This window comes from Puma concolor, chromosome D4 (assembly GCF_028749965.1).
Source record: "Puma concolor isolate L17-30 chromosome D4, mPumCon1.1.hap2, whole genome shotgun sequence".
NCBI classification, from domain to species: domain Eukaryota; kingdom Metazoa; phylum Chordata; class Mammalia; order Carnivora; family Felidae; genus Puma; species Puma concolor.
This window is the reverse complement of record NC_141679.1, coordinates 34,491,356-34,517,858: the sequence shown is the minus strand read 5'-3', so window position 1 is coordinate 34,517,858 and position 26,503 is coordinate 34,491,356. Positions and strand designations below refer to the sequence as shown.

Genomic DNA, 26,503 nt, shown 5'->3' with positions numbered 1-26,503 from the left:
ACAAAACAAAACCACACCAAAAATTAATCTTTTGTTTGATTTAAAAGCCATACTTCCTTGAAGCAGCCTCACCCATCTTCATTTTATTAGTCTAGGAAATGAGAGTATTAATTATGACTAGAAGTCTTGCTTGGGAAAAGAGATAATTGTTTTCTTATGCTAGCATTGATGATGTAAAAAAGAAATAATCTCTATATGTTTTTCTCATCGCATCATTTTCTGTCTGTGCACCTTAGCGAGAGATTGAATCGACGTTGAGCGGACCTTCGCTTTGCGGGGCTTTTCATATTGTTAAGAGGTTTAGCTTTCTGCGCTGAGAAAGCCTTCTCTGACCATCTCTTTGGCACTATATTTTATATCCATACAGGCGCCCTTCAGATCGAACAGAGCGAAGAATCTGACCAAGGAAAATATGAGTGTGTTGCCACCAACAGCGCGGGCACTCGCTATTCTGCCCCTGCCAATTTATATGTCAGAGGTAGGAATGACATAACCTGGCATCGCTTCTTCACTAAGGCTCAGGGGGAGTTGAGAGACCCACAAGATCTGTGTTGTTATGTCAGTAGGTACCAAACTGATACTCTAATAATCGTAGTGGCTGAAGCATTTTAGTCAACAGAGAATTAAAAGTCTTGACCCTATTGTTAAAAAAAAAATTTTGACAACTTTTGAGTACAGTCTATCCTGAGGCATGAAGTTTGTAAGTATATTTGCATTTTTACTGCATTGATTGAACTGTGCTTGGCATTTGTTTGAAGTTTTCTTCTTTTCCTTTCTGTTGCTTTTCTCTTCTGTTTCCTTTATCAAACCCTGAAATAATTGCTTGGTGTGCTACTAATCAGTTTTCTGTGCAACTCCAAGCATAAAGGTGTTTATGTCTTCAAGACCTCTGCTGCGGAGCCCGTAAGGATAAAGCTGCTAAACAAAACAAACAAACAAAAAATGAAATAAAGGTGCTACCTGCAAATAGCACAATTATGTTTTCTTTCTTTCTCTGCTTTTATATTTCTAAATACATGGTATTATGTGTGTCCATATGTCTACACATATATTTACACATATTTAAAAAACTTATTAACATTCCAAAAAGTTTAATATTTTGATTGCCATCGAACCCTGATTGTACTTTTTTTAAAAATAATATTAGTTGTCCTTGGGACAAGAATGAATTATGAGGATACATCCATGTTTTTTCATAAACTAATACAAATGATTACAGTTTGAGCTTATGAATGGCTGTGCCTTTCATGCCAACTAGAAAGGAGTACTTCTTCTTCCCCAGAGTTTTTAAAAGTTCCTGGTTCCTATAGCTTCTTGCCCAATGGAAATGCTCTTCTTCCTGGTCTAAGTGTCTGTGAACAAGCACAAAAGGTGTGGGTGGGGGTGGGAATAGATTAAAGACTGTGAGGGCTTTAAGTTACAATAGGATGGATTTCCTTAGGAAAATATCTAGCTTGATTTTGAAATTTTTGTTTGAGATAATCTTGTTTCTGTGGGGATGTTTTGCTCTCCTATCTTCCTCTGGAGTCCGGGGTGGGAGAATATGAAGAAAACCATTTCTTCTCCAAATTCTTTGAAAGCCCCTTGATCCTTTTTCTTACAACAGTGACCTCCTTTGTTGCATGAGGCATGTGTACCTTCTTCAATGGAAAAATTTCAAAATGATGCTAGCTATTGTTTCTAATACCGTATTAGTCCATGAAGTGTTGCTAACATTTTCAGCTGAGATAGGAAGGATTAACTAGAGCAAATAAAGATGTTCAAGTAGCAGTTGAAAGCCTTGATATGGCCTTTTTACTCTCTCTGTGTTTCCCTTGTTTTTCTCCTTTCCTCATTTCATTGTGTTCTGCATCAAACCCCCTACATCCCTCAGAGCTGCGAGAAGGTTGGTGTGTTTTTTACTTTTTACCCACCTTACAAAACTCTTAATTAAACCAATAACAAAGAATACAAATGAAATGAATGTAGCTGCATTGTGGTCTTCTTTTGGTTAACGGTATGTTTTAGCAGAGAATGCCCTGGCCATGGCTTCCGGTGCTTGCTGGTGGTATCTCACTGTGGTGCATGATGGGAAAGAATGTACCTGGGTGCATGGTAACTGGTAACACTTAACTCCCTCAGGTCCCATGAACTTGGGGTCAGTGTTCCTGCTTTTCTTCCTGCTCCACTCTTCCCGTCTCCTGCCCCACCTTTATTTTTGTCTTATAAGGATGCCTGCCACCCATAGAATGACTTTTGTAGTTGTTCTCCTAATACCAAGCATGAAGACTAAACTCTCCTCTATTTTTCTTGATATGTTCTTTGACACCTTAGAGTCTATACTGGCTCCTGCTTGTTTTGTGTAACCTGTGAACTGGCTGCAGGAGGCATGCTTAGCTCTCCCTTCTCCTCTGCCTATCATTCACCCATGAGGCCATCACAGCGAGCCCTCTCGAGTCAACGGACATTTATCTCAACCTTAACTATAGCCAAAATGGTTACAGACAGACTTATTTACTTATCATCTTCTTGGGTTATGGGGTTGTTTATTTATGAACTTACATATAATTTTACAAATCACTCTATTATCCATGTTTGAGGTATGCTCCTAATGATTACCTCTGGATCTAAAATACTCTTGGTGGAATGTTTTGCCAAAAAGAGCCCAAGATGAGGCCTATTTGTCCCTTACTCTCTCCCTGTACCATGTCTGAGACACATGTACTTAAGCAGACATAAACATTCAGATTATCTGAAGCAGGAACACTGAACTGTAATTGCTTGTTTGTTTTTTTTTTTCTGTGTTGCGTTGCTTTAATATGACCTATTCTTTTAATGTCACGTTTCATTGTATGTTTTAGACCCAGTGTCCTTCAATTTGAATGTAGGCATAAAAAGCCTCTTACCAGATTTTGTTACCATTATCTGTGTTGTTTTATCTTAGAAATGTTCTGAATGAAATCTTGAATGTGAAATACCCAGCTCCCTTCCTGAATTTGCAGTCCTTACTTTGACAGCCCAGCTTAATATAATATCTTCCTACTTCGAAACCTATGATCCCTTAAGTCCCTGTTTCCATCACTGTCCTCTAGCTCCTCCCTTTATGTTTAGTGCTGTTACCCTGTTATTTCTTCTGTTGTCATTGTTGTCTTGGATTTTAGCCATTCTCCCATTGTTCTAAGCACAGGCCTTGAGACTTCATTTTGTGCATGCCTTGCATGATCCAATCCAGTATCTCTACTGGCATTGGCTTTGTTTCTTCTTCTGTGAGTGTAAATTAATATATGTATATATTTCTGTGTCTGTTCCAGTGTTAGTGTGAGGTCTTGAGGCTGCATCTACTCTGAGTCTAAAAGCAAATAAGTTGCACTTTCCATGTACTCTAGACAATGTTTTCCAGGGCTGGGATGTGACAGTGTGGTCCCACACATACATTCACATCAACTGGAAGTGCACAGCACTGAAGTTGGTTTTGATATTCAACTTAAACCTGCTTGTGACCTTCCTGCCCCCTTTTCTGCATATACATGCATGCACAGAATCTTTGCTGTATGCATGCATGTATATGTTTTTGTGTTTATCTTATGCATGATGTTTGTGTATTGTTAGTTTGTAGATAGTTTTTTTTTTTTTTGTGGGGCCCTTTGTAGGTCTGAATCAACTTTTGTATGAATGTGTCTAAGATATCAATGACTACACTAAATAATTTTTTTTCTGTGTATACACATACCATACTTGTATGGTTTGTATTATCCACAGTTTTTATTTATTTTGTTTTTGGAAAATCCACAATATGTTTCAATTGTTTAATTGTGTTTGTACAGTGCATGTCATATGTTTAACAAGCCACTTTACCTTGCCTTGTATGTTTTATCATCTTCCCTGTGTTTTGTTCCAGTTCGCCGTGTCCCACCAAGATTCTCTATCCCACCTACTAATCATGAAATCATGCCAGGTGGAAGTGTTAATATCACCTGTGTGGCCGTGGGGTCACCAATGCCTTATGTGAAGTGGATGTTGGGGGCAGAAGATCTGACACCTGAAGATGATATGCCAATAGGAAGAAATGTACTGGAACTGAATGATGTAAGACAGTCAGCAAACTACACCTGTGTTGCCATGTCAACACTAGGTGTCATTGAAGCAATAGCACAGATCACTGTCAAAGGTATGCTCAGTGGTTCTTGCTTTGAGGGTCTGGGTATACTCAACTCACCTGACTAATGTCTTCACAAAGTCTATCCTTGGAATTCTAAAAGGAATCAATTCATCATTCAGTATTTCAGATGCCAAAGTCTAATCATATCTATGGTACCATATAGGATACACATGTCTAGCTAGGTAGGCAGATTCTCCATTAAAAGGATTGACAGCCTAAGTAATGATAGTCATCAAAATATTTAACAATAGGCTGGGCCCATGCACTAGCCAGGCAGAATGAGGAATGTTAAATGCAGTCAACCATTTTGATAGAACTGATGCATACAGGTTTCATATTAATCCAGAATCCTGGTAAAAGTGACATGATAGATGGGGCTCCTGGGTGGCTTAGTTGGTTAAGCAACTGACTTCGGCTCAGGTCATGATCTCATGGTTTGTGGGTTCGAGCCCCATGCCGGGCTCTGTGCTGACAGCTCCGAGCCTGGAGCCTGCTTCAGATTCTGTGTCTCCCTCTCTCTCTGTTCCTCCCCTGCTCATTCTCTGTCTCTCTCTGTCTCTCAAAAATAAATAAACATGAAAAAAAAAAAATTTCAAGAGTGACATGATAGAAAAAGCCAAAGAAGTATTAATAAATGCTCAAATCCACGCAGACAAAAGAAAAAGAAAGATAAATAGTTAAATCAATGTGGTCTAATAATAGATGTTTTAAATTTTTGATGGTTCCTATCACAAAAATCAAAATGTAAGTGGCATTATATTCTATTTTAAATTTATCTCTTACCTTCTGTGCATGAAGTGCTCAAGAAATGTTATTTTCTTTAAATGAGTGCACTAAATATAACTAAAGTTCTGTATTCCACAAATATTTTTGAAACAAAGAAAACAGAAGTAAGTGTGTGAGCCACTAATCGGTTTTATCAGTGTTTGTAGAATTCTACAACACTTTTGCAAAAAAGGGAAGACTGAAGATGCCTGGGTTCTTGCAGAAGTCTGGAGCTATTGCAAAAATGAATACAAATTGTCTTTGCTTTCCAGGAAGTATGATCCTAAAAAAAGTAATGCACATGTTATAATTGGTGTCATACCCTCACCAAGAATATATATCAAATATATGCCATATTAAAGCAATAATGCCATGAGAACAAAGATACACATCAGTGTCAACATTTAATCATTTAAAAATAGTGACATTGTATTGCCTATCCTTAACTGTACTAAGCATACTCACACTTCTCCATACATTATAGACACAAAACCTATACTGTACAGTAAATGTGACAGAAAAACTAATGTCTAAGTATCAGTAAACACAGTTTTAATTAGCAATATTTTCACTTGCCTGAATAATTCAGAAAGACATCTAGGGAAAATTTGGATCATCTACTCTTTTGAAAAATTCCCATCCAGAATATTTAAACAAATATCTTTTTATTATTTTCAGTAAAATCCCTTGGCCAAATATTATCATGCTAGAGTTCTTAGAGTAAAATGCAAACATTGAATCACCTCTCCTATAATAACTATTTCAGCTTTAAATATTTGAAGGTTTAGTGAAGACCTTCAAGAATTTAAAATCAGGAGTCACATAAACGAAAATTCTTGTTCAATTTCTTATCTTTGTTTTCCTGACTCTTGCCATTCCTTACCCTCCACACCTCAAAAGTAAATAAACATAAGGGTAAATCTTGAAGGCAAAAAGTAAATCAAAACAAAAAGAGCAACTGGAAGATAGTGACTGACTCATTCATTCAGTTAGGCATTCATTTGCTTAACACTGCTGGGCTTAGGTATTGAGGATAGAGCAATATTCAAGTACAAGTTTACTACTCTTAAAAAGCTGCCATTGTACTTGAGTATTGTACTTTTTGCCTTTATGTTGACAAGGGAAAAGGGTACTAAAAGGCTAATCATCTGAGTGTTATATCCTAAGCTTTTTCCAAAATGTTAGCTAATGGGATTGTCCTTTCTCCCCTACTAAAAATACCTTTCAAAATCATTCTCCAGAGTGATATGCTTAAGTATGAGGTCACCAGTGTGGATGGTTTGTATTGTTAATCAGTAGCATTTTGAGTGAGCTTCTTCTGCTAAATGTCAAGAATTGGAGCTCTAAAAGATGGATTTAATTGCGAATATTTGCCAGGTAGCTATAATTTCAGATATTATTGGTATTGAGTATAGAATACATATTATTACCAAAACTGCTTTAAAAAGTTATTTGTGAATGTACTGTAATTTAGTTAAGCATTTTCAAATATTAACTAAAAAACTGAATTTGAAATTAATCAATTTAAATTTACTATTCTTTCTTAAAACTCTTGGTTAGGTTATATTACTATATGTAAAAAAAATAATAATCTATGCCTTACAACTGGAAAACAAAATGGATATTATTCTTCCATAACAATTTAATGCCATTTCAATATATTCCAAATTGTGTTCTTTTCAATGTTGGTATTTAGTTATATCATTTATTTCTTGAAGCAAGGGGCTAGTTGGCCAAGGTCATGGTTATAATAATAGTAATAATTGCAACTAATGTTTTTTGAGGGTGCTGGATACATTCTAAGAGCATTACTGGAGTAGCTCATTAGTCTTTCCAGCAAACCCATGAAACAGTTCACCAACTGTACCATACAAGTTCAGTGATACAGTTTTTCCTATTTCTCACATGAGAAAACTAAAGCAAAGAAGAGGCTATTGCATCCAGGATCACATAGCTAATAAGTGATGGACGTGGATACAAGCCCCAAAATACAGTGCTGTAATGTGCTTCTAGTAAAATTTGTCCCCTATGCATCTGTCCTACACATGTAGAAAACTATCTTTTGTTTTAATTTATTCTTCAGTAGATACATAATTCTGTCATTCCAGTAGTAGAGTTTATAGATCTTTTTAACACCTTAGATATGATGGATACTTACTGTCCCTTTTTCTCCCCCTAAGCCTTACCCAAACCTCCAGGAACGCCCGTAGTGACCGAGAGCACAGCCACAAGCATCACATTGACGTGGGACTCTGGGAACCCTGAGCCTGTCTCTTACTACATCATTCAGCATAAACCTAAAAATTCTGAGGAACCTTACAAAGAAATTGATGGGGTGGCGACCACACGCTACAGTGTCGCTGGACTAAGTCCCTACTCGGATTATGAATTCAGGGTTGTTGCTGTTAATAACATTGGGCGGGGACCTCCCAGTGAGCCTGTGCTAACACAGACCTCAGAACAAGCACCATCCAGTGCCCCACGGGATGTCCAGGCGCGGATGTTGAGTTCAACCACCATTTTAGTACAGTGGAAGGAGCCTGAGGAGCCAAATGGACAGATCCAAGGATACAGAGTTTATTATACAATGGATCCCACACAGCATGTCAACAACTGGATGAAGCATAATGTAGCTGACAGCCAAATCACTACTATTGGCAACTTAGTGCCCCAGAAAACATATTCTGTCAAAGTTCTGGCTTTTACCTCAATTGGAGATGGTCCTCTTTCAAGTGACATACAAGTCATCACTCAGACAGGAGGTAAGTCTAGTTTGGATGGGGAGTAGGGAAGGAGGGGAGGAGTTGGTGCCAAGATGTGTGAATGGTGAACAGAGAAAGAACAAAGTGAATGTGAATTTTAATTTTTGAGACTTAGAGTTTCTAAATGAGAGGTTAAGATAAGGCATCTGGAAAGAAACAGGCATAGACACCTGAAAGACTAAATAAAGTTTTAAGTAGAGGGATGCATTTAGCATATTTTTATTTTATTTTTTTATAATTTGTACCTAAACGGCTTGAAGATTTTTCTGCATGAGATAGATGAATGCATCCTCCATGCAGCATTTTGGAAACAGGACTGTGGTGCTTTATAGTAGTGACTCTGATGGAATACTTTTACAAAATTATTTAACTTGTGAAAGATTGGATGGCTCAAGATAAGGTTAAAAATAAAATCATTTGTCAGGGGGTCTTGGACATTTAAATGTCTTATAAATATAAGAAAGGAAGCTACCCACTAAAAATAATCTCCTAAGGTTTTTTTTTTTTTTTTTTTTCTTTGTATGCCTTCATAGATAGAGAAAGACAGTTATCAAGATCTGAGATCAAACTTTGGGACCTCATTGACTCATTTTATTGGGCATTAGAGTAGACATCAAACTATTTTGTGGAGAAACACTCGGCCCTTTCAGTGGTTTTATTTTCATAAGCAGATATTAAACCTCTCTGGTCTTTGATTCAAAGTGATCAATTTTGCCTTGGCTTGGGAATATGACATAACAGCTGTCTTCTAAAGTTTATTCTTGACCATCTGAGAGCTATTAATTTGGCTTCTTATTGCGCTGATGCCTTATAACTTGTGTCCATCTGAGTGTTTTGGCAGCATGCCATTGGTTTGTTCCCAGACTCTACATAGAAACTATATTTTTGGAGATAGTAGCTATAATCTGTAGGTGTAACTCATTGGTAATCTTGGAAATGATTTTTTTTCAGGTGTCAAAACTAGATAAACCTATGTTTAACCACTGAGTTGTCTTCATGTTTCATGCTTTATGAATCATATGACTCAATGTGTTTACCTATTTTCCCTGGCTACTAGAGATGTCAGAACATATTTATAGCCTGCCTGGCTTTGTTTTATTTTTATTCTGTTATTTGGTTCTCACTGGTTTGTTCATAGATTTATTATTTTCTCTAACTAAAATAATACGCTTTATCACAGTTATGCCTAAAAACATTCATATGTCTTCCCTACTTGGCTCTTGCAGTTCTTTTGTATTTATTTACTATATTAATATACAGAAAAACACTAAATTATTTTTCCACATTATTTTTCCTCTCATTGGAATATGTAGAAAACAGAAAAACACTAGATTATTTTTTCCACATTATTTTTCCTCTCATTGGAATATGTAGAAATCTGTGATTCTTGTTCTTTTTGTTAACTAAAGCTGGTCAGCTGTTATGAGATTATTTTTTACTGCACTATTTTAGCAGCTCCATGGCCATTTAGAGATAAAATACACAAGAACATATACCCATGCATCACCTTTAATTTTTCTGATTTTTCAATGGTGATATTTTAAAAAAAAATCTCTGGTCTTGGAGTAATGTAACCAGAGTTTGAATGCCAGTCTGTCAGTTTTAGCTCTATAACCTGGGACAAGTTACTTCATTTCTCTGAACGTATTTTCTTATCTAAAATAATAATGACCTGGGGCACCTACGTGGCTCAGTCGGCTAAGCATCCCACTCTTGATTTCGGCTCAGGTCAGGGTGTCACAGTTGTGCATTTGAGCCCTGCACCAGGCTCTATCTACCCTGACAGCACGGAGCCTGCTTGGGATTCTCTCTGTCTCCCTCTCTCTGCCCCTTCCCTCCTTGTGTGCTCATCCTCTGTCTTTCAAAATAAGTAAATAAACTTTAGAAAATAAAATAATAACCACCATATGGAGTTTAGAGGTTGTATTTGGTCTAGGGCTGCTGTAATGAAATACCACAGACTGGGTCACTTAAACAACAGGAATTTACTGTCTCTCCGTTCTGGAGGCTAAAAGTCTGAGATCAAGATGTCCATAGAATTGGTTCTTTCTGAGAGCTGCGAGGGGGCTTCCAGGTCTCTCTCCTAGCTTCTGGTGCTTTGCTAGCAATCTTGGGTGCTCCTTGCCTTGTAGAGGCATAAACCTGATCTCTGCCAGCATTGTCACATCAAGTTCTCCCTGTGTGTGTGTCTCTGTGTCCAGATTTCCCCTTTGTAAGGATTCTTGTCATATGGGTTAGGGCTCAACCTAGTGACCTCACCTTAAACAATTACATCTGCAACAATCTTATTTCCAAATAAGGTCACATTCTGAGGGTTAGAAATTCAACATATGAATTTTGGGAGGATACGCTTCAACCCTTAACAGGGGTATAGATTAGGTAATGGATAGAAACATTATATAACTTAATAAATAATATATAATCATCCTCATAATGAAAACAGTGAACATATGCCAGGCTCTTTTCTATGTACTCTTAATGTATCAATTTTACTAACCAATTAGGTAGATGTGGAATTATCCCACTTCACTTGCCAATAAGTGAATTGAGAATTGACGAAGATTTAGGAACTTGTTTTGGGGTCATAAGGTTGGTAAGTGGGAAAGCAGAGTTTATTACTATTTTTTATTTTTTGGGGGGAGAAGCAGAATTTAAATCCAGGCACCCTAGCTACTTTAAGGCATTATTACTTTTAAAATAATAATTTGTTTTTTTGATAGTTTTAGTGCCTGCTAGATGTGTGTGCCAACCAGGTGCCCAGTAAATAAATAGAGGCAGGAAACATATATTCACTTACTCCTGTCTTTATTTAAGAATTATATGTAATTTACTTCTGAAATACTTGAGGTGAATATTAGATTATCCCAGTGCAAAACTATTTATATGTAAAAATATTTAGATGTAAAAAAATATTTAGATGTTAAAAAAATAAACTTATCTGAAAGTAATGAAAGGAATACTTCCTTTCACTGGTTATTATACTTGATCACTAAATTTGGTTCTAAATTTTCTAACTACAAAATTAAGCAGAAATCTATAATGTTTTATAACTTTTTTTTTTATGATATGAGGAAGATTTAGCTATCTAAGATACCAAATAGTTCCTGAAACTAAATTTCAACCAAAACATCAGAATCCTTGGGAATCATGAGAATCCTTATATTCAGAACACAGAGAAGACAGACAATAATGACTTTGGTCACAATTTTCTGAAATATCTAGACTGATGTTTAAATAGACCATATTTTGGTTTTCTATGTCCCTAAGGGACATAATATAACATGAGTTACTGTGATCCAGGGACTCTGAACTCTGGATGAATGGGTTACAGATGCATTAGAATAGTCGTTCCCAATGTCTAACTATTTTTACATGATTTCCAAGAACTTTGTGTAATAGTTGTACTTTTCATACCTATTGATTGAGAAGATATGTAATGACATAATGACTAGTGCCTGCCAAGATCAATAGGCTAAGAAAACCTTCCAAATAGCACAATGATTTAATCTGTTCCCTAGGTTTAATTAACAAAGGCCATTTGATGTTGGTGGACACCTGCCAAATACAGTGATGTTAGTTCTAATATAATTAATGCTGAGCTGCTCCTTTTTTTCTTGCTGACTAGCTATTTCTTAGGATCATAGCTGGGCAAAAACATAAAATCATTATGAAATATTATTTTAGAGAGGTTATATAAAACTTAAGGATATTATTTTCACTGCAGTTTTATCTTTCCCAAACCTATGAAAATTTACTGATTTATATGTATGAATCCCTCAAGTATATTTTAATTTCATATGTACAAATATATAAACTTCTATGTCTACTATATCTGAAAGATGCTTATTATATTTCCTTATCTTTAATTCCCTGGCACTAATAATCCTATTTTTGTTTAAAATCAGACTCTGAAGAAACAGTGTTTAGTAACAAACTGAGTTTAAGAGGAAAGTTATCTATCACTTTTGATCGCATCTAAGATTATTGTTACACATATAAACAGAGGATTGATATAAATTTATGTATTTCTGATAATATAGAAAATCAAAATATAATCTATTTTATAGTTAATAATATTTCCCCTTAATAGTGATATTCATATAGTTGATAATATTAAGTAATTTTTAGATGGTTTTAAATATGAAAATATTTTGCTTAAAATAATTATTTTCTAGAAACACCGATTAATCTTCCAATTTTTTCATAGCTTTAACTCCTTACATTACAGTCACTTGCCACTATTTAACCTTGAAAATATGGAGAATGCAGTATATGGCCATTGTCTAGGGAAGAATTTATCTTGTGCTAGAAGATTTCCACTATTAGAATACACATTTTGGAAAGATGACTTTTTATACAGTTTTCTTGTATAGGTATTTATAACAAGAACAAACAGTAATTATACGACATAAAAGAAGTGCAAATAAAACTGTGATAGAGAATGTAGTAAATTATATCTCAAACCTAATACACCAAAATGTAGCCTGATGTTCATGCCACTTGTAGGCTTTCTAAATCTGTTAAATCTTAATGTCTTTTTTCTTTTTTTAGAAAACACATCTGACCTCTGATTTTTCTGTGCATTTAATTGATTCTTGGGAAAAGTCGACTGATTTATATGTGTATATCTTAATAGTAGAGGTCTTTCGAAGGAGAAGAATTATGTTTGTTTACTAAATAAATACTGAGTAGTCACAACTTTAAACTTTTTCAAGAAGCAAATTCTACTCCAAATTCTGGGCATTGTAAAAATGTTATTAAAAAACTATGACATTTAGAGACATTATGTTTTAGGTTTCCAGAACTTAGTAAATCATGTCATTAATATATGTTAACAGGCCTGAATAAGCAAACTAGAAAAAGACTGATTTCCAATTGCTGAAGTTATGAGCCCAATTTAAATGCTTTCTTAAAATAGTTTCAGCAAAGGAGCTAAAAGGAGTCCAGGAGCTCTTGCCGTAAATACAATTATAATAAAATTTTACTTTTTATTATTGATGTTTAATGACAATTGATAAGATTTGTGCAGGTGTTTGTGTATTAAATACTTATTTTATCAATGATATATTTTTAGCAATTACAAATCAGACTCTGTTTTTTTTTTTAATTTTTTTTTTTAACATTTTATTTATTTTTGAGACAGGAAGAGACAGAGCATGAACAGGGGAGGGTCAGAGAGAGGAAGGCACAGAATCTGAAACAGGCTCCAGGCTCTGCGCTGTCAGCACAGAGCCTGACGCGGGGCTCAAACTCAGAGACCGTGCGATCACGACCTGAGCCGAAGTCGGCCGCTCAACCGACTAAGCCACCCAGGCGCCCCCAGACTCTTTGTTTTAAAGTTTGTTTTGTTTTACCACCACTATAATCCTGGCAGCTGCTTTTATTGTTGTTATAATTTATTAAAATGCTAGATACATTTTAAAATGTGTACCTTATTAAAATACTAGGTATTTTAGCAATGATAGGTTTTCCAGTCTCTGTGATATTTCATGTTTGTGATATGATTAAGTGAAATTGTTGTTTAGCCTTTCAATACATGCTTAACCCTTTTCTTTTTAGAGATATTTCCTAAATTTCCATATTTCCTAATATAATCAGCATTTCAGATGACATAGGGATTTGTCCTTCATTTCTTATTCATTCTCCATTCTCTGTCTTTGAGTTGCTATCTGATATTTAAAATGAAGCATCATAGTGGTACTACTAAAATCCTTTGCATTTATTAATGGGGTTCTAATCTTATTTTAGGGAACTGATAATTCATATTTGTATTTCCTTATGGACATTAAGTAATCAAGAAGAAAATTAAAATGTTGACACCACTTTTACAGAATACAATGATTTCTTAAATATAATTTTAAGGAAAAATTTAAGTTCTACCTCCATTTCCTCTTTCCACATCTAAATTCTATATTTGGTTTATGGTCAGTATTATCACACCCCCCCCCCTTTTCATGTAGCATAATTGCACTTAAGTTTCTGGGTAGGATCTTTTTATTTTCCTAAGAGTTTTTCAGAATCTCAAGAGTTTCCTATAAAATCTTGTTTAGTCGATTGGTGAGGGAAATATACATTACATTGTACATTACAACAAACATTACAAATGTTTGCAAACATTTCAACAAGCATTTTAATGTTTCCTTCTCTCTTTCTCGCTCTGAGAGAGAGAGACTGGACCCACAAGTGCACAAAACAGCAAAAGCATCAATCTCCTGGTGCTGAATACTACCAACTCCTTCAGGTGGGCCACTCTCCCATCAGCCCCAGGCCCCCACCTGGTCTCCGAGACCAGGACTCGGGAGAGAGAGAGAGAGAGAGACAGAGACAGAGACAGAGAGAGAGAGAAAGGGAAGGAAAAGGTAGATAATATAAATGTTAATAGAACCTTGGTCACAACATTTGGCATAAAAGGTCTGTCTGACAGAGGATGAAGTGCTCCCTGTGTTTCCAAATAGTACAGAGAAATAAGACCATTTGGAGCCCCCCTAAAGTGCTTCTTTATATACATATATTATGATCATTAGGACTACTATGTTTGAGGAATGCAAAAATAAACCCATTAATTTCACAGCTGTTTTCTTTTACTTTGATGCCTCAGTTTCATTGCTGTTGTTTCGACTATGACTAAATGCCTCTGAGGAAGAAATCTCTTTAGGTGAATCTCTTAATTCCCAGGGGGGTCTGAGTAGTTACATCCTAAAGGTATTTATGAACATAGAGCCTGATATAATAAAAGGTCTCTTAAAGCACTGGCCCATTTGCTAGATTTTGCCTGTAGATATCATTTCCCCCCTATAGTGTTTTTCAATTAATTTCAATTGGTTCAATTAATTTCAAATGGTTAAAATTAGAAGATTTTACCTAGAATTTGTTATCAACTTCAGTTTTGTTCAGGCAAGTGCACAAAAGAGCAAAAGCATCAGTCTCCTGGTCCTGAATACTACCAACTCCTTCAGGTGGGCCAGACACTCTCCCATCAGCCCCAGGGCCCACCTGGTCTCTGTACTCATTTGCCTGGTGCCTCTAGACATTTGTATTTCTACCATAAGTTTAAAATCTAGTAAATTAAGTTACCCTGCAGACTACTTCAAAAGGACAAAGTAGAAGCAGAGAACCTTGTATATATCATTTGAAGTCATCTGACCATTATTTATTTTATCTAAGAGTAGAATGGACGGTATACCTCTGAAACTTTGAGCCTATTTAATTCACCATTTAGGAGAGGTGTCTTAATAGAATCGGAGGGTCAGATGAAGCTTGTGTTACTAAACAAGGATGAAACATTGAGACCCACTGGGAATCTGTTCAAGACAAATTAAAAGCAAAAACATAAACAGTTTAAGTAAGAAAAAGTTAATTAGATTCCCAAGATGTTTTCAATCAATGTCAGTTCATTATTAGCATTAGGCAGGGAGGAAATACATAACAAGCAATTATTATCCTGAGAGCAGGCCTTCAGTTCTGTCCATGTTTTTAATTCTTGACAAGACCGGGTTCTGGTTTGGCGTAAGTCAGGAGTTATCAAAAGGCTCTTCTTTCCCAGACTTTAAGAAGTTGGGAGAAAGAAAAAAGGAAACAAAAGTAGAGAAAAAGAAGTGAGCACACTTCTCACTGTGTGTGTATTTTTAGGCTAAGAACTCCTTAATCATCTGAATATTAAAATCCAATCATAAATTCCCTTTCTGATTGTTCTTGGCTTCCATTGTTGCTCCTGCCAGTGCTTTTGGTATGTCCTTTTTAGAACTAATGTGTTCTCTGTTTTCTTTGCTATTTTCCTGTTTATTACTTCCCTCTATCCCCCCTTCTCTTGCTCTTGATCTTTTTTAGCTTCTTTTGTCTCTGTTTCTCGGTCTGGATGATTATGTAAGTAAGGTCTCTCACTGGGCAAGTACTTAAAGAGAAAAAAGGAAGAAAAAAAAAACAGATACGCTGTTTAAAAAGTATGTTCATGGAGGCATCAAATTAATGAGAATCTCAAGGCCTGTGATACAAAAAAAAAGAGAAAAGGTTATGAATGCACTTAGTAATATGAAGCACTATTGGCCACTTTATGCATCAGTCCAGACATGAGTGTGTATACTTGCACGTGCAGGTACACACACATGTGCACGCACACACACACACTCATAGGTTAACAGACCAGGCAGAGGAATAAAATAATAATTGGGGTTCCTGGAAACCATTCTGGTAGATCTGTTTAGACTTTCTCTTTTTAAACAAAAGGCAATTTTTTAGTCGTACTACAAGAGAGATGACTACAAAAGAAAAAGTAATACATTTTATATTTCCAAAGATCTTACTTATGAAAATGATGCTTCAAGTATTATTTAAGAAGTTACAAAGTATATTATTTTTCATGTTTTTCAATGCTTATGACCATTTGCCAAAAACCCTTTAGGCGTTTTTCCCTCCCAGAATAAAGTATTAGTGTTCTTGCTTTTTTATTAAATATACACAAAATTCTCATGTTTACTTCTGGAAATATGGACCTGGGATCAACTATAGTGCTTTGAGACATGCCACAGTATCAGGGGTAATGATTCAAATATTTAGTGGCCAGCATGGCATGGCCAACAACCAGTCAGAGCAGACACTGTCCAAGAGCAGTGTAAGGGTAGCTGGGCTAGTGATGCCGCTGAACTACATTAACCTTGTGTACAAGGGATAGAGGACCAATGGGATTTGGTGTTTACCAGGGTGTTAACCAGGAGTTGGGGTTAATAAAACATTTGGGTGAAGTGTTTTAAGCTAGATAGAAGTCCTATTCTTTATTACATCTGATACATAGCTCTTCCAAATTGTCTATTCCATGAGTTATATGACTAATATGAGAATTATAGATGACAGCTGTTAAATTACTATTTTTCTGATAATAAACATCTAAACTTTTTGATTTGTGTGGCAATTTGACTCTATCTCACTAGGGACAATATTAAGTTTACATTAGGCCTTGTATGTTAACTCATTTAAAGTCAATTAGGGATTAGAATTATTTGAATGTGATGGCTATTTTGTGTCTTACCTCACCTCTTTTTCAAACTGTGTGTTGATAAGAAAAAATACTAAGTGATTCTGGTTACCAATAGGTTTTGTTAATGGAGTGAAGGTGGGATTTTATAGACCTAGTGGCAATAATTTTGAAAATTAAATGTGCTAGAGAATAAGTTCTCAATTTTATTTATTTTTTTTTCCAACGTTTATTTATTTTTGGGACAGAGAGAGACAGAGCATGAACGGGGGAGGGGCAGAGAGAGAGGGAGACACAGAATCGGAAACAGGCTCCAGGCTCTGAGCCATCAGCCCAGAGCCCGACGTGGGGCTCGAACTCACGGACCGCGAGATCGTGACCTGGCTGAAGTCGGACGCTTAACCGACTGCGCCACCCAGGCGCCCCAAGTTCTCAATTTTAAATAAGAATAGGTTTTTATGTATTCAGCACTTGTTATGATTTAGACAATATTCCAAGTGCATTATATAAATCATCTCACTTAGTGCAACAATATTATGAAATTAGTTTATTATTCTTGAGATCAAATTCAGAGACTGCTCTATTTTGTATTTTATAATTCTACTATATCTTGAACAGATTTTATACTTCTCAAGGACAAGTACAGTGTGAGCTAGCTCCATTAAGCTGACACATGTGGATATATTTTGAGAGGTATAAGCAGATGCACTAATGGAAGGGTTTATGAATACTCATGGTGATGGAGAGCTCAGTCCTTTGCTTTCCTGTTTTTAGTACCAGGGCAACCACTAAACTTCAAAGCAGAACCTGAGTCTGAAACAAGTATTCTGCTGTCTTGGACACCTCCACGTTCAGACACCATTGCCAACTATGAACTGGTCTACAAAGATGGGGAGCATGGAGAGGAGGTAGGACTGTGCTTCTCACCTTCTGACCATTTACTATACTGGAGCACTACTCTAGTTTGTGTATTTGCTCAAGTTTGGCTGAAAGCTCAGATATCGATAGAGAACTTTGGTGGGTCAGATTTATTCATCAAAAAAAGAACTTGCCTGATAAAAACAGAATATTAATTTCAAGCTTTTGGGAGGATGGAGTGAGGCAAACAACAACAACAAAACAGCTGTTGTTCCTATTTTCAGGTTTCCAGGTTTCTTCTAAAAGTATCTAAAAGATTATAGCCCCTGGGACTCAGGGACTTCCTTTATTTCTCTTCTGCCTTGTAGTACTTAAGTCACTGCAGATATGTGACTAAGTGAGCTCCAAGGCTTTAGGTGGATGAATTTGTCCAAACTGGTTTCAGAGAAAGAGGCCCCATAGCAAATGTTTATTTGTGTGCCAACAGTTATTTGATATTAATGTGAGCACATATAATGTTTGAGTGTGCTATGCAAATAAAATAATTGTGGATTGCAGAAGGCTGAAAGTTGTTGATAGTTCCTGAAAAGAGGAGAAAATTAGTATAATTAATACATATGGTAACAGATATAGCAAGGGGTTCACATATATTAACTCCTTCAATTCTTACAATGGTGCCATGAGTCAGTATCTACTTCTAATCAATTTCATGTATAACAAAACAGAAGCACAGGAAACATTAAACATTTTCCCCCAAATCTCACACTACTGAATGGCAGACCTGATATTTGAAAATCTAGGCAGTCAGGTTCCAGAATCTATTTTTTAAACATTAGCATATACTGCCTCTTGAGTGCACTTTGTATAAATTATAGAAATCAGTAGTAAGATACATCTAACATTTTGTTATTGTGAAATCCAATCCAGGAGCATTAGGACAAAAATCTTAGTGAAACTACACGTGACAACTCAATCCACACAACTCATCTTATTATACTGCTTAGCGTTCTTTATCTTAAAAAGATCTTCACAAAGCTAGGTAACCCTCAATCCTAACAGAAATACCTTTTTAAATACATACTAAGTGAAATATTATCAATTAACTTATGGTATATCATTCTGAATGCTATAGTAAATTAATATGTCCCTATAAACTTTTATCTTATTACATCTTTTAGAACTGAGCAGAATTCCCAAAACCAAACTCTAAATGGAATGCTTTTACACTTAGCTAACAAAGCCAATATGAATTAAGCACTCAAAAGGTTATAATTGAAATGCTGCTATAATTTAAAGGATTTATGTTACTGCAATAAAAAGACCAGCTTTTATTAAGACACACAATTCAATGTTAATTATTTTATATCCTTACCACTACCCAACTGAAAAACAAAAGAAAACAAAATAACAGCACAGAAGAGTGGAAATCCTTTGAGAATGCTATAGATGTAGATGCTTGAATGTTGGTACACCAACTCTGTTCTACAATTGTTTCTTTGGGGAATCCCTTTTTTTCTTACCATTTGGGAAATCTACAATTTCTAAAAGCTTTTCTATTTGTGAGCCAGAAACCCTTAGGGATGTTTTCTCTAGTTTTATATTTGAATTCCCCTTGAATGATTTCTGTTTGTATGAACGGCAAACTCTATTCAATGAAAAGCCTTAAGATTATTTATGCCAATACTAGATTACATATCAGCGTGTATTTTAAGGCTTACTAGAGGCTAATGTTCAATATGAGATTGATTATACATAGCTATATTTTTGCTAAAATGCAAGTCAAATTTTAAACATGAAAAGTAAGAATTATAACATTCAATTAAATAAGCCTTATTTCAAAAGCCCTTTATGATGGTAAAATTTGCAGAAAAGTTTCTGACTTTTTTATGTGTGCTCTATAGCCACAAAGAAAAACAAGTTTTAAAATTGTTTTAAATCAACATAGAATAATGATATGATTTCACATAAATTATCCAGCTTTCTTCAGTAACTAACATCATTTTTATCCCATCAGGACTTTGCCATTTCAGATCTATTTTGTAGCAACCGCATATAACCTGTACACCAGTTTCTGATGCTACTTCTGGTCATATTTTCTTTGCTCCTGTTTAGATTCAGAAGGTCATGGGCGATGAGCTAGACATCTCTTCAGGTGAAATTGCACATGTTGGCCATACTCCACCATCAGGGGTGGGTGTTAGTTTCTATTGTGGGCTACATCACAGCAACACATGCACCTTCAATACAACCCATTTATGGGTAGTGGCCTTTCAACCTTCCTTTTATCTGATGCACTTGGTAACTGGATCATCATTAGAAAGATCTGTGGCTTCCATTATTCCAGTTACCTTATTTGTTGTAGAAATTCACCATTAAAACACTGATATTTTCATTGTATAATTCCCCTGATAGAGTCCTAGATACTCACTGTGGATTCTATTTGTGATATTTTGATGCCTTTCTAACCTCAATAACAGAAATCTGAGGTTCCAGGCAGTGTGATAAAAATGTTTGCATGAATCCTAATGGAAATGACCCAGTTCTTCTGTTACTTATCCACAGCAACGAATTACCATCGAGCCAGGGACATCTTACAGACTGCAAGGACTGAAACCAAACAGTTTGTACTACTTCCGTCTGGCTGCACGCTCTCCTCAAGGCCTGGGTGCTTCCACAGCTGAAATATCAGCCAGAACCATGCAGTCAAGTAGGTGTCTCTCTTTGCTTGTTTTCTGTCCTTTTTTTCACTAGCAGGTGTTGCGGCCTTTTATCCCCACCAATAAACAAATCAGCTAATTTATATGTTTGCTAGTTAGTAGTTTCTATGCTAGTAAGCATCCAACTTTGAGGATTACAACTGTGACCTGTGTTGGTCTCCAACTTGGTCCAATAGCAGATCCCATTCTCCCACTTCCTAAACTGAAAGAAGTCTGAGAAGTTCAGAGAGCTCCATGAGGAAAATGAGTGAAAGTTTTACCTGGCCCTGTATAATGATTTATAAGGCTACAAAGCAAACTTCTGGTTGAGAACACTGCCAAATAATCACAAGAGGGCTTAGCAAACTAAAGAGGCAACAGAGACCGTATTTGTATGTTTTTTAAGTACAGAGGTTTTAATTTTGCTAACAGGTCTTTATTTCATGTATTTGTTTCTACTCAGAGAAAAGCTCAGCTCTTGTGACTAGTTTGTTATTAAGTCCGCAAGTAGTACATGTGAAAATTTGGAACATTCATAGAAAATCTGTATTTGGACAAATTTAGGAACAATGGAAATCACAAGTACATTTGCAATCCTAAATTGTATTTTATTTCCTCAGGTTCAATTTCTTTTTGGAACTCGTAACCTAAAGCATAGTTATGTTTATCACAATGGGGGTTCATTGTATCCAGGGAAGATTGCTTTGTGTAAAGTATTAATATGGAAGTTTATTTTTGATGGAAAGTTTGGTTACTCATAATAATACAATTGTTTGCTCTTTATTAGTAAGTTTCCATAATTAGTCTATTAAACAACCATTTACCTTGAACAGTTTTATGGAGTTATTCCTTAGGTATTTTTTTTATACTTCATATTTTATATGTGATTTTTGATAGTTACATATGCAATAGATATGTGTGATCTCAGTACATTGAATTTTGTAAAGTGGATGCTCTGTTGACCTAAATTTTAGGCCTTTCAGCAAAGACGAAATTTACATTTTCTAAAAAATGAATTTTCTTTCACATAGGCAAGTTTTCTATTATTTCATTTTCTTATAGAAACTTAAAATCTTCCAGGGTTTTTTGAAGATAAATATATATTCTCTCTCTTTCTCAAAACATGAGTGTTGGTACAAAAAGTATTAGGGCTCTGTTACTTAATCCATTAGGGATAATAACCTATTCCCATAAAATTCCCTTTCTTTTATAAACTGAAACATTTAAATTAATGCAGTTTTGTATTCTATTTTGAATGCCGAGCAGGCTAATAATTAATATTGTAGAACATAATTCTTAAATTCAGGAATTTAATTACAAAAAAATGTGATATGCTTCAATATTGTATTTTGCCTGGTTTACAAATGTATGTATGGATACATACATTCATACACATATATTTAAATATACAGAGCTAGAATAGACATTTTATAACCACGTCAAAAGCTTATCTACTACTCTTTATTTTATTAAAGTAAAAGTTCCAAATAATGTTGAATATATTCTCATGGAATAGGAGGTCTGAAGGTAGCAATGCAGTAAAAACCAAGTCAGCTTTTTAAAAAGAATTACAAATGAGTCTTGCTGTTACATGAATGACTCAATTTATTATGAATACTGATAATGCATATGAAATAGTTTCATAATTTGAAATATAAGAACCTGTAGCCAGAATCAATAAAAATGATAGATATTCTAGTTATTTTGCAAATCTTACTCCAAATGTACAAGATTTTCTTATGAGAATTTCCCTATGATCAGTACAGGGAGCTTTTCATTTTGATTCACTATGATGAAGATCACAAGACATGTAAACTTAAAAAGACAGATAACCCTGTAAACAGATACACCTGACACTACGTAGTATTAAGACCCACAAAGTCTCAGGAAATAACCAAACTCCATATTTAAATACATAAAATTAGAAATGATTTACCGATTCACCTATAAATAATAAGTAAATAAATAAATAAATAAATAAATAAATAAATTTTATCCCTCTTATTCTAAGGAATTACATATTATTAACTTCCAAATATTTTTTGATAACATTTGCATTGCTCTTATTGCTTTTTAAATTTTTTCAAGTAATGATATGTTTGGGTAATTTGATGGAAACTAATCGCTCATAAAGTGACCATTTTATTTTAGAATGGACAATAAGAAAGTTTCTCTTTTAACTCTTATGTAAACTCTGTGTGAATAACTATGTACAAAATGAAGGAGATTTTGCACATAAGTCATATCTTTTCCAGATGGTTCTCAGGATTTTTTTAAACAATTCTTTTTAATGGCTTTGTTACTGACATTTTATAAGGGATAGATGATTATTATTGATTTTACCAAAATTTGCTGGTGGAATCTAATTCTTTACTAGTAATGATGTCTGAAGAAGAGTTATAATAAATTCTTTTAAAAAGCTGAAAGCTGACGTAGGGTAAGTACAAGTTACAGTCAGAATCAACAAGCCTGACATTACCCTCGGGTAGGTAAATCTTGGACTATGCATTTTCATCCTTTATTGATTCTGCATGCTCACTGTATATGGGCTACAATCAATGCTAGATTAACACCTTTCATTAAAACTGGTCAGGCTGGCTCCGTTTTTCAGATAGTCAGAGGGAACACTTTTATATTTGGGCTTTTATTTATTTATTTATTTTTTAATTGGAATTGCTGGAAGGGCATCCAACAATTACTGCAACTTTTTACACTTGAAAACCCTTTCACGAATGAATACTGTACATGAATCACCCTCATTCTAGAATGTAGAAATGAAAGCTTAAAACGGCATCTGTGAAGCATCATCTGACTCTCATGTAATAAATCTTGCCATATTTACAGCTTTTTTAAAGTTGGGTAGTCTGTGCAGTAGGGCTGGGAAATACTGAGGGATTGGTTTAGAAGAAGAATTTAAATTGCAGGTAGGTAATTTTATTTGAGGCTCTATTATCTCAAGGTTTCATGTTCACATATTCCCCCCACCCATTATTTAACAATTATTTCTGGTCATTTATTCATTTTTTGGTTTATTCATATTACTAAGCCAAGGTACATATACTTAAATTTTTATTTTGAGTTTCAAAGCCTTATTTTCATTTTGTTGCCCTTCTTGTTCGTTTATTTATTTTTGCCTTTTCTTTTGTTTTATCATTTTTTTTTCCAACCACTCCTGCCCTTTCACTCAAACCTTCCTTTAACTCACTACCAAAATAAGAGCCGTCAGCTCCTCCTCAAGACATTAGTTGCACCAGCCCAAGTTCCACTAGTATTTTGGTAAGTTGGCAACCTCCACCAGTGGAAAAACAGAATGGAATTATTACTGAATACTCCATCAAGTACACCTCCGTGGATGGAGAAGATGACAAACCTCACGAGATTTTGGGAATTCCTTCGGACACTACTAAGTACCTTTTGGAACAGCTGGAAAAATGGACTGAGTACCGGATCACTGTGACAGCCCACACAGACGTCGGCCCTGGCCCCGAGAGCTTCTCCGTGTTGATTCGAACTGATGAAGATGGTATGTTGCCTCTGCTACGTCAGTTTGCACCCTTCTGACACAATCTTGGTCTGCTGTCTTTTGATAGGCTAACGGTAATCCGTTTTTTGTTTTTTGTTTTTTGTTTTTCTGCTCATCTTTTTTACCCAGCATCGCTATAACTTCGTAGTTTTTGCCAAAGACCTATCTTTGCTGCAGGCTGGGCATTTTTTTTTTTCAATCTCCACACAACAATTCGCTTCCCTTTAAAAGAACAGTTCGCTGGTATGACCTTGCAATCCAGGCCGTTCTCTATACTTCCGTCTAAAGTCTTCTGCACTTTTCGTGGCCTTTTTGAATAATTTCTTTTACATTTTGAAGTAAACTTTTCAAAACTCTCTTCTTATCTTCTTGTTGCCTTTTTGTTTTGCATATTTCAGAGACACTGATGCTCGACATTCAATTTTTGGCATCTGTTGTTTGGAAACCTTTGATACAAGAAAAAAAAGAGAAGAAAACCCATATAATCAAGAATCTTTTTATTCTGCTAAAAAGAAACCTTTAAAAAAAACACACAACAATCAACAACCAGTTTTTGTTATTATTTCAATGCTATTCCTCTTTGTGCTTTAATGCTTTGAGCCTCAAAGCATCTTCCTTGGCTTTTGTACATTTTTTACATGTTTTTCTATTTCTCTGATACTCTTTTTTTCTTCCATTTTTTTTTTTTTTTGGCATTGGTCATGTTTTTTGATCTTTTCTTAAAAGGTAGAGCAGATTGGTTGAGCATTTTCATTGCTTGAAAATGTTTGTATTCCACAAAGGAAACATAGTGTGTCTGCCCATTTTTTTTTTAAACCTAAGTAAAGAAAATACTCTGACTGGGTGGGACAAGTGCCTATAATTTTCTTTTATCCAATGATGTTGTTCCAGTTCCTAGTGGTCCTCCTCGCAAAGTCGAGGTAGAGGCTGTCAACTCAACATCTGTTAAAGTCTCATGGCGCTCACCTGTGCCCAATAAACAGCATGGCCAGATAAGAGGATACCAGGTGCATTATGTGAGGATGGAAAATGGTGAGCCCAAGGGCCAGCCCATGCTGAAGGATGTGATGCTGGCTGATGCACAGGTAAGCCTCTGAAAATACATACCTATGTTTTTATTTATTTATGATACTTTTATTTTAGTCCATACCTTGAAATGGGCCCTGTTTGTTTGTTTGTTTGTTTGTTTATTTTACATTTAAAAAATCCTGTACAAAATTCCAGTTTTTAAAGCACATGATGTGTATTTACCTTCTCAGAGTTGACAGCAAGTGAGGAAGTAAATTATAATAAGCTGACACTCAAGCCTAATTAAGAACATGTAACTGGTTTCTTAAAATAAAGATAGTCAACTCTCTATATTGATATCTGAGTTTACCTTTCTGTCTTCAAAAAAATTGAATTGATTTTAATCAAATTAACAGAAAGAATCGTACGCAGCTATGCTAAAACTACTTGTAACTAAGTTGATCTAATTTCTAAGTGTAGAACTTCTTCTGTTGAAGAATACACATCCTTAATTGAGGAAAGGTATCCAGATAGTATTTTATTTAGTACTTAATCAAAACATGTATTCACAAGTAATTATTTGATTTCCTGGAAAATGAAGATAATGACCATAAAAATTAATTTACAGTTTCCCAGGAAATAAATGAGAATCCTCTATGTTAAGCCAAGTTAAGAAAAGTATGAAGAAGAGTTGAGTATGTGAGAAACTCTATTGATCCTAGAGTGATGGTTTATAATCATGCAGTCACAACTGGCTTTTGTAATCAGTTGTTTAAAGCAGAGCACTAAATGTTTCCATTTTATTTCCATAAACTAAAGTGTTTCAAAGGATGATACCATAATACATCCACCTGTATTCTACATATTTACCTGAAAAGAAGAGGAAGATTTCAGTTAATAACTTATGCTGGGATTTACATATAATCCACAGATAGCTTACCTATAACTGGCTCCAGGAGTGATGGGATGTTATGAATAGATTGCTGTGCTTATCTAGCAAATTGGTCGCTGGGCATGGAAATGGATGGGGTTTGGAAAATTTGAAGTTTATTTCAGTAAAAAATTCCTTCCTTTGTGTGAAAGTGAAGTAGACTGTGAGCCAAGTTGAGAAATACTACGTTAGGTTGCCAAATTCTGCATTCTTGTCTCTGTGCAGACAAGAGAGCAATACATATCCTTGTGGCTATAAGGAAAGCATTGACCTAATGTCTTAATATAATCAATTCACAAAAACACTTACTTAACTAATGGGATCTGGATGAGTGGCTTAATCAGCTCCAAATCCAGTTACATGGTTTTGAAGTCTACTTCTATAAACTTATATTTTAGATTCATATTCTTTTAGACTCTGGCTGTTGACTTGCTTTTTCTAAATGTTTATTTTGTGCTATCTGTGAAACAGAAAGTACTCACAATCTGAAATTAATAAAGCCATTGTTGCCTATGTTTTCTTTTGTAAGTCTGAAATTATGAAAAAAATTATATGGCCACCATGCTCTGATAGCCTCTTTCATGTCCTAGATATTTTTGCATTATAAACCTGTAGTTTTGCCAGTGTTTTCATTTTGGTTAATGAAATTATATGATACAAAATGCCTTAAATGTCAACATTTTTCCCGTCTCTTCTACTTTGTCTTTTATTTGTTAATGTGCTAATTTTGCTTATGTATATATGTTTTTGGTTGTGTTTTTTTGGGTTTTTTTTTTTTTTGTTTTTGTTTTTGGGTTTTTTTTTGCCTACCTCGTATGCTAACTATTCATTGAAATTCCATTGCACCTTGCAAG

General features: G+C 35.1%; 1 protein-coding gene across 34 annotated transcripts in view; it reads left to right on the top strand.

Moving 5' to 3' along the window:
• Positions 1–26,503, top strand: part of PTPRD (protein tyrosine phosphatase receptor type D) — a 2,237,777-nt gene that overhangs the window by 2,034,735 nt on the left and 176,539 nt on the right. For 22 of the 34 annotated variants that reach the window (XM_086685253.1, XM_086685255.1, XM_086685268.1 and 19 more), the window contains 7 exons: positions 368–478; positions 3,878–4,147; positions 7,084–7,665; positions 17,408–17,541; positions 20,054–20,198; positions 23,405–23,710; positions 24,602–24,795. In XM_086685253.1, the coding sequence (XP_086541379.1) occupies positions 368–478; positions 3,878–4,147; positions 7,084–7,665; positions 17,408–17,541; positions 20,054–20,198; positions 23,405–23,710; positions 24,602–24,795 (1,742 nt within the window). Of the gene's footprint in view, positions 1–365; positions 479–3,877; positions 4,148–7,083; positions 7,666–17,407; positions 17,542–20,053; positions 20,199–23,404; positions 23,711–24,601; positions 24,796–26,503 lie in introns of all 34 variants that reach the window. The other 12 variants (XM_086685288.1, XM_086685281.1, XM_086685279.1 and 9 more) reach the window with 3 other exon arrangements.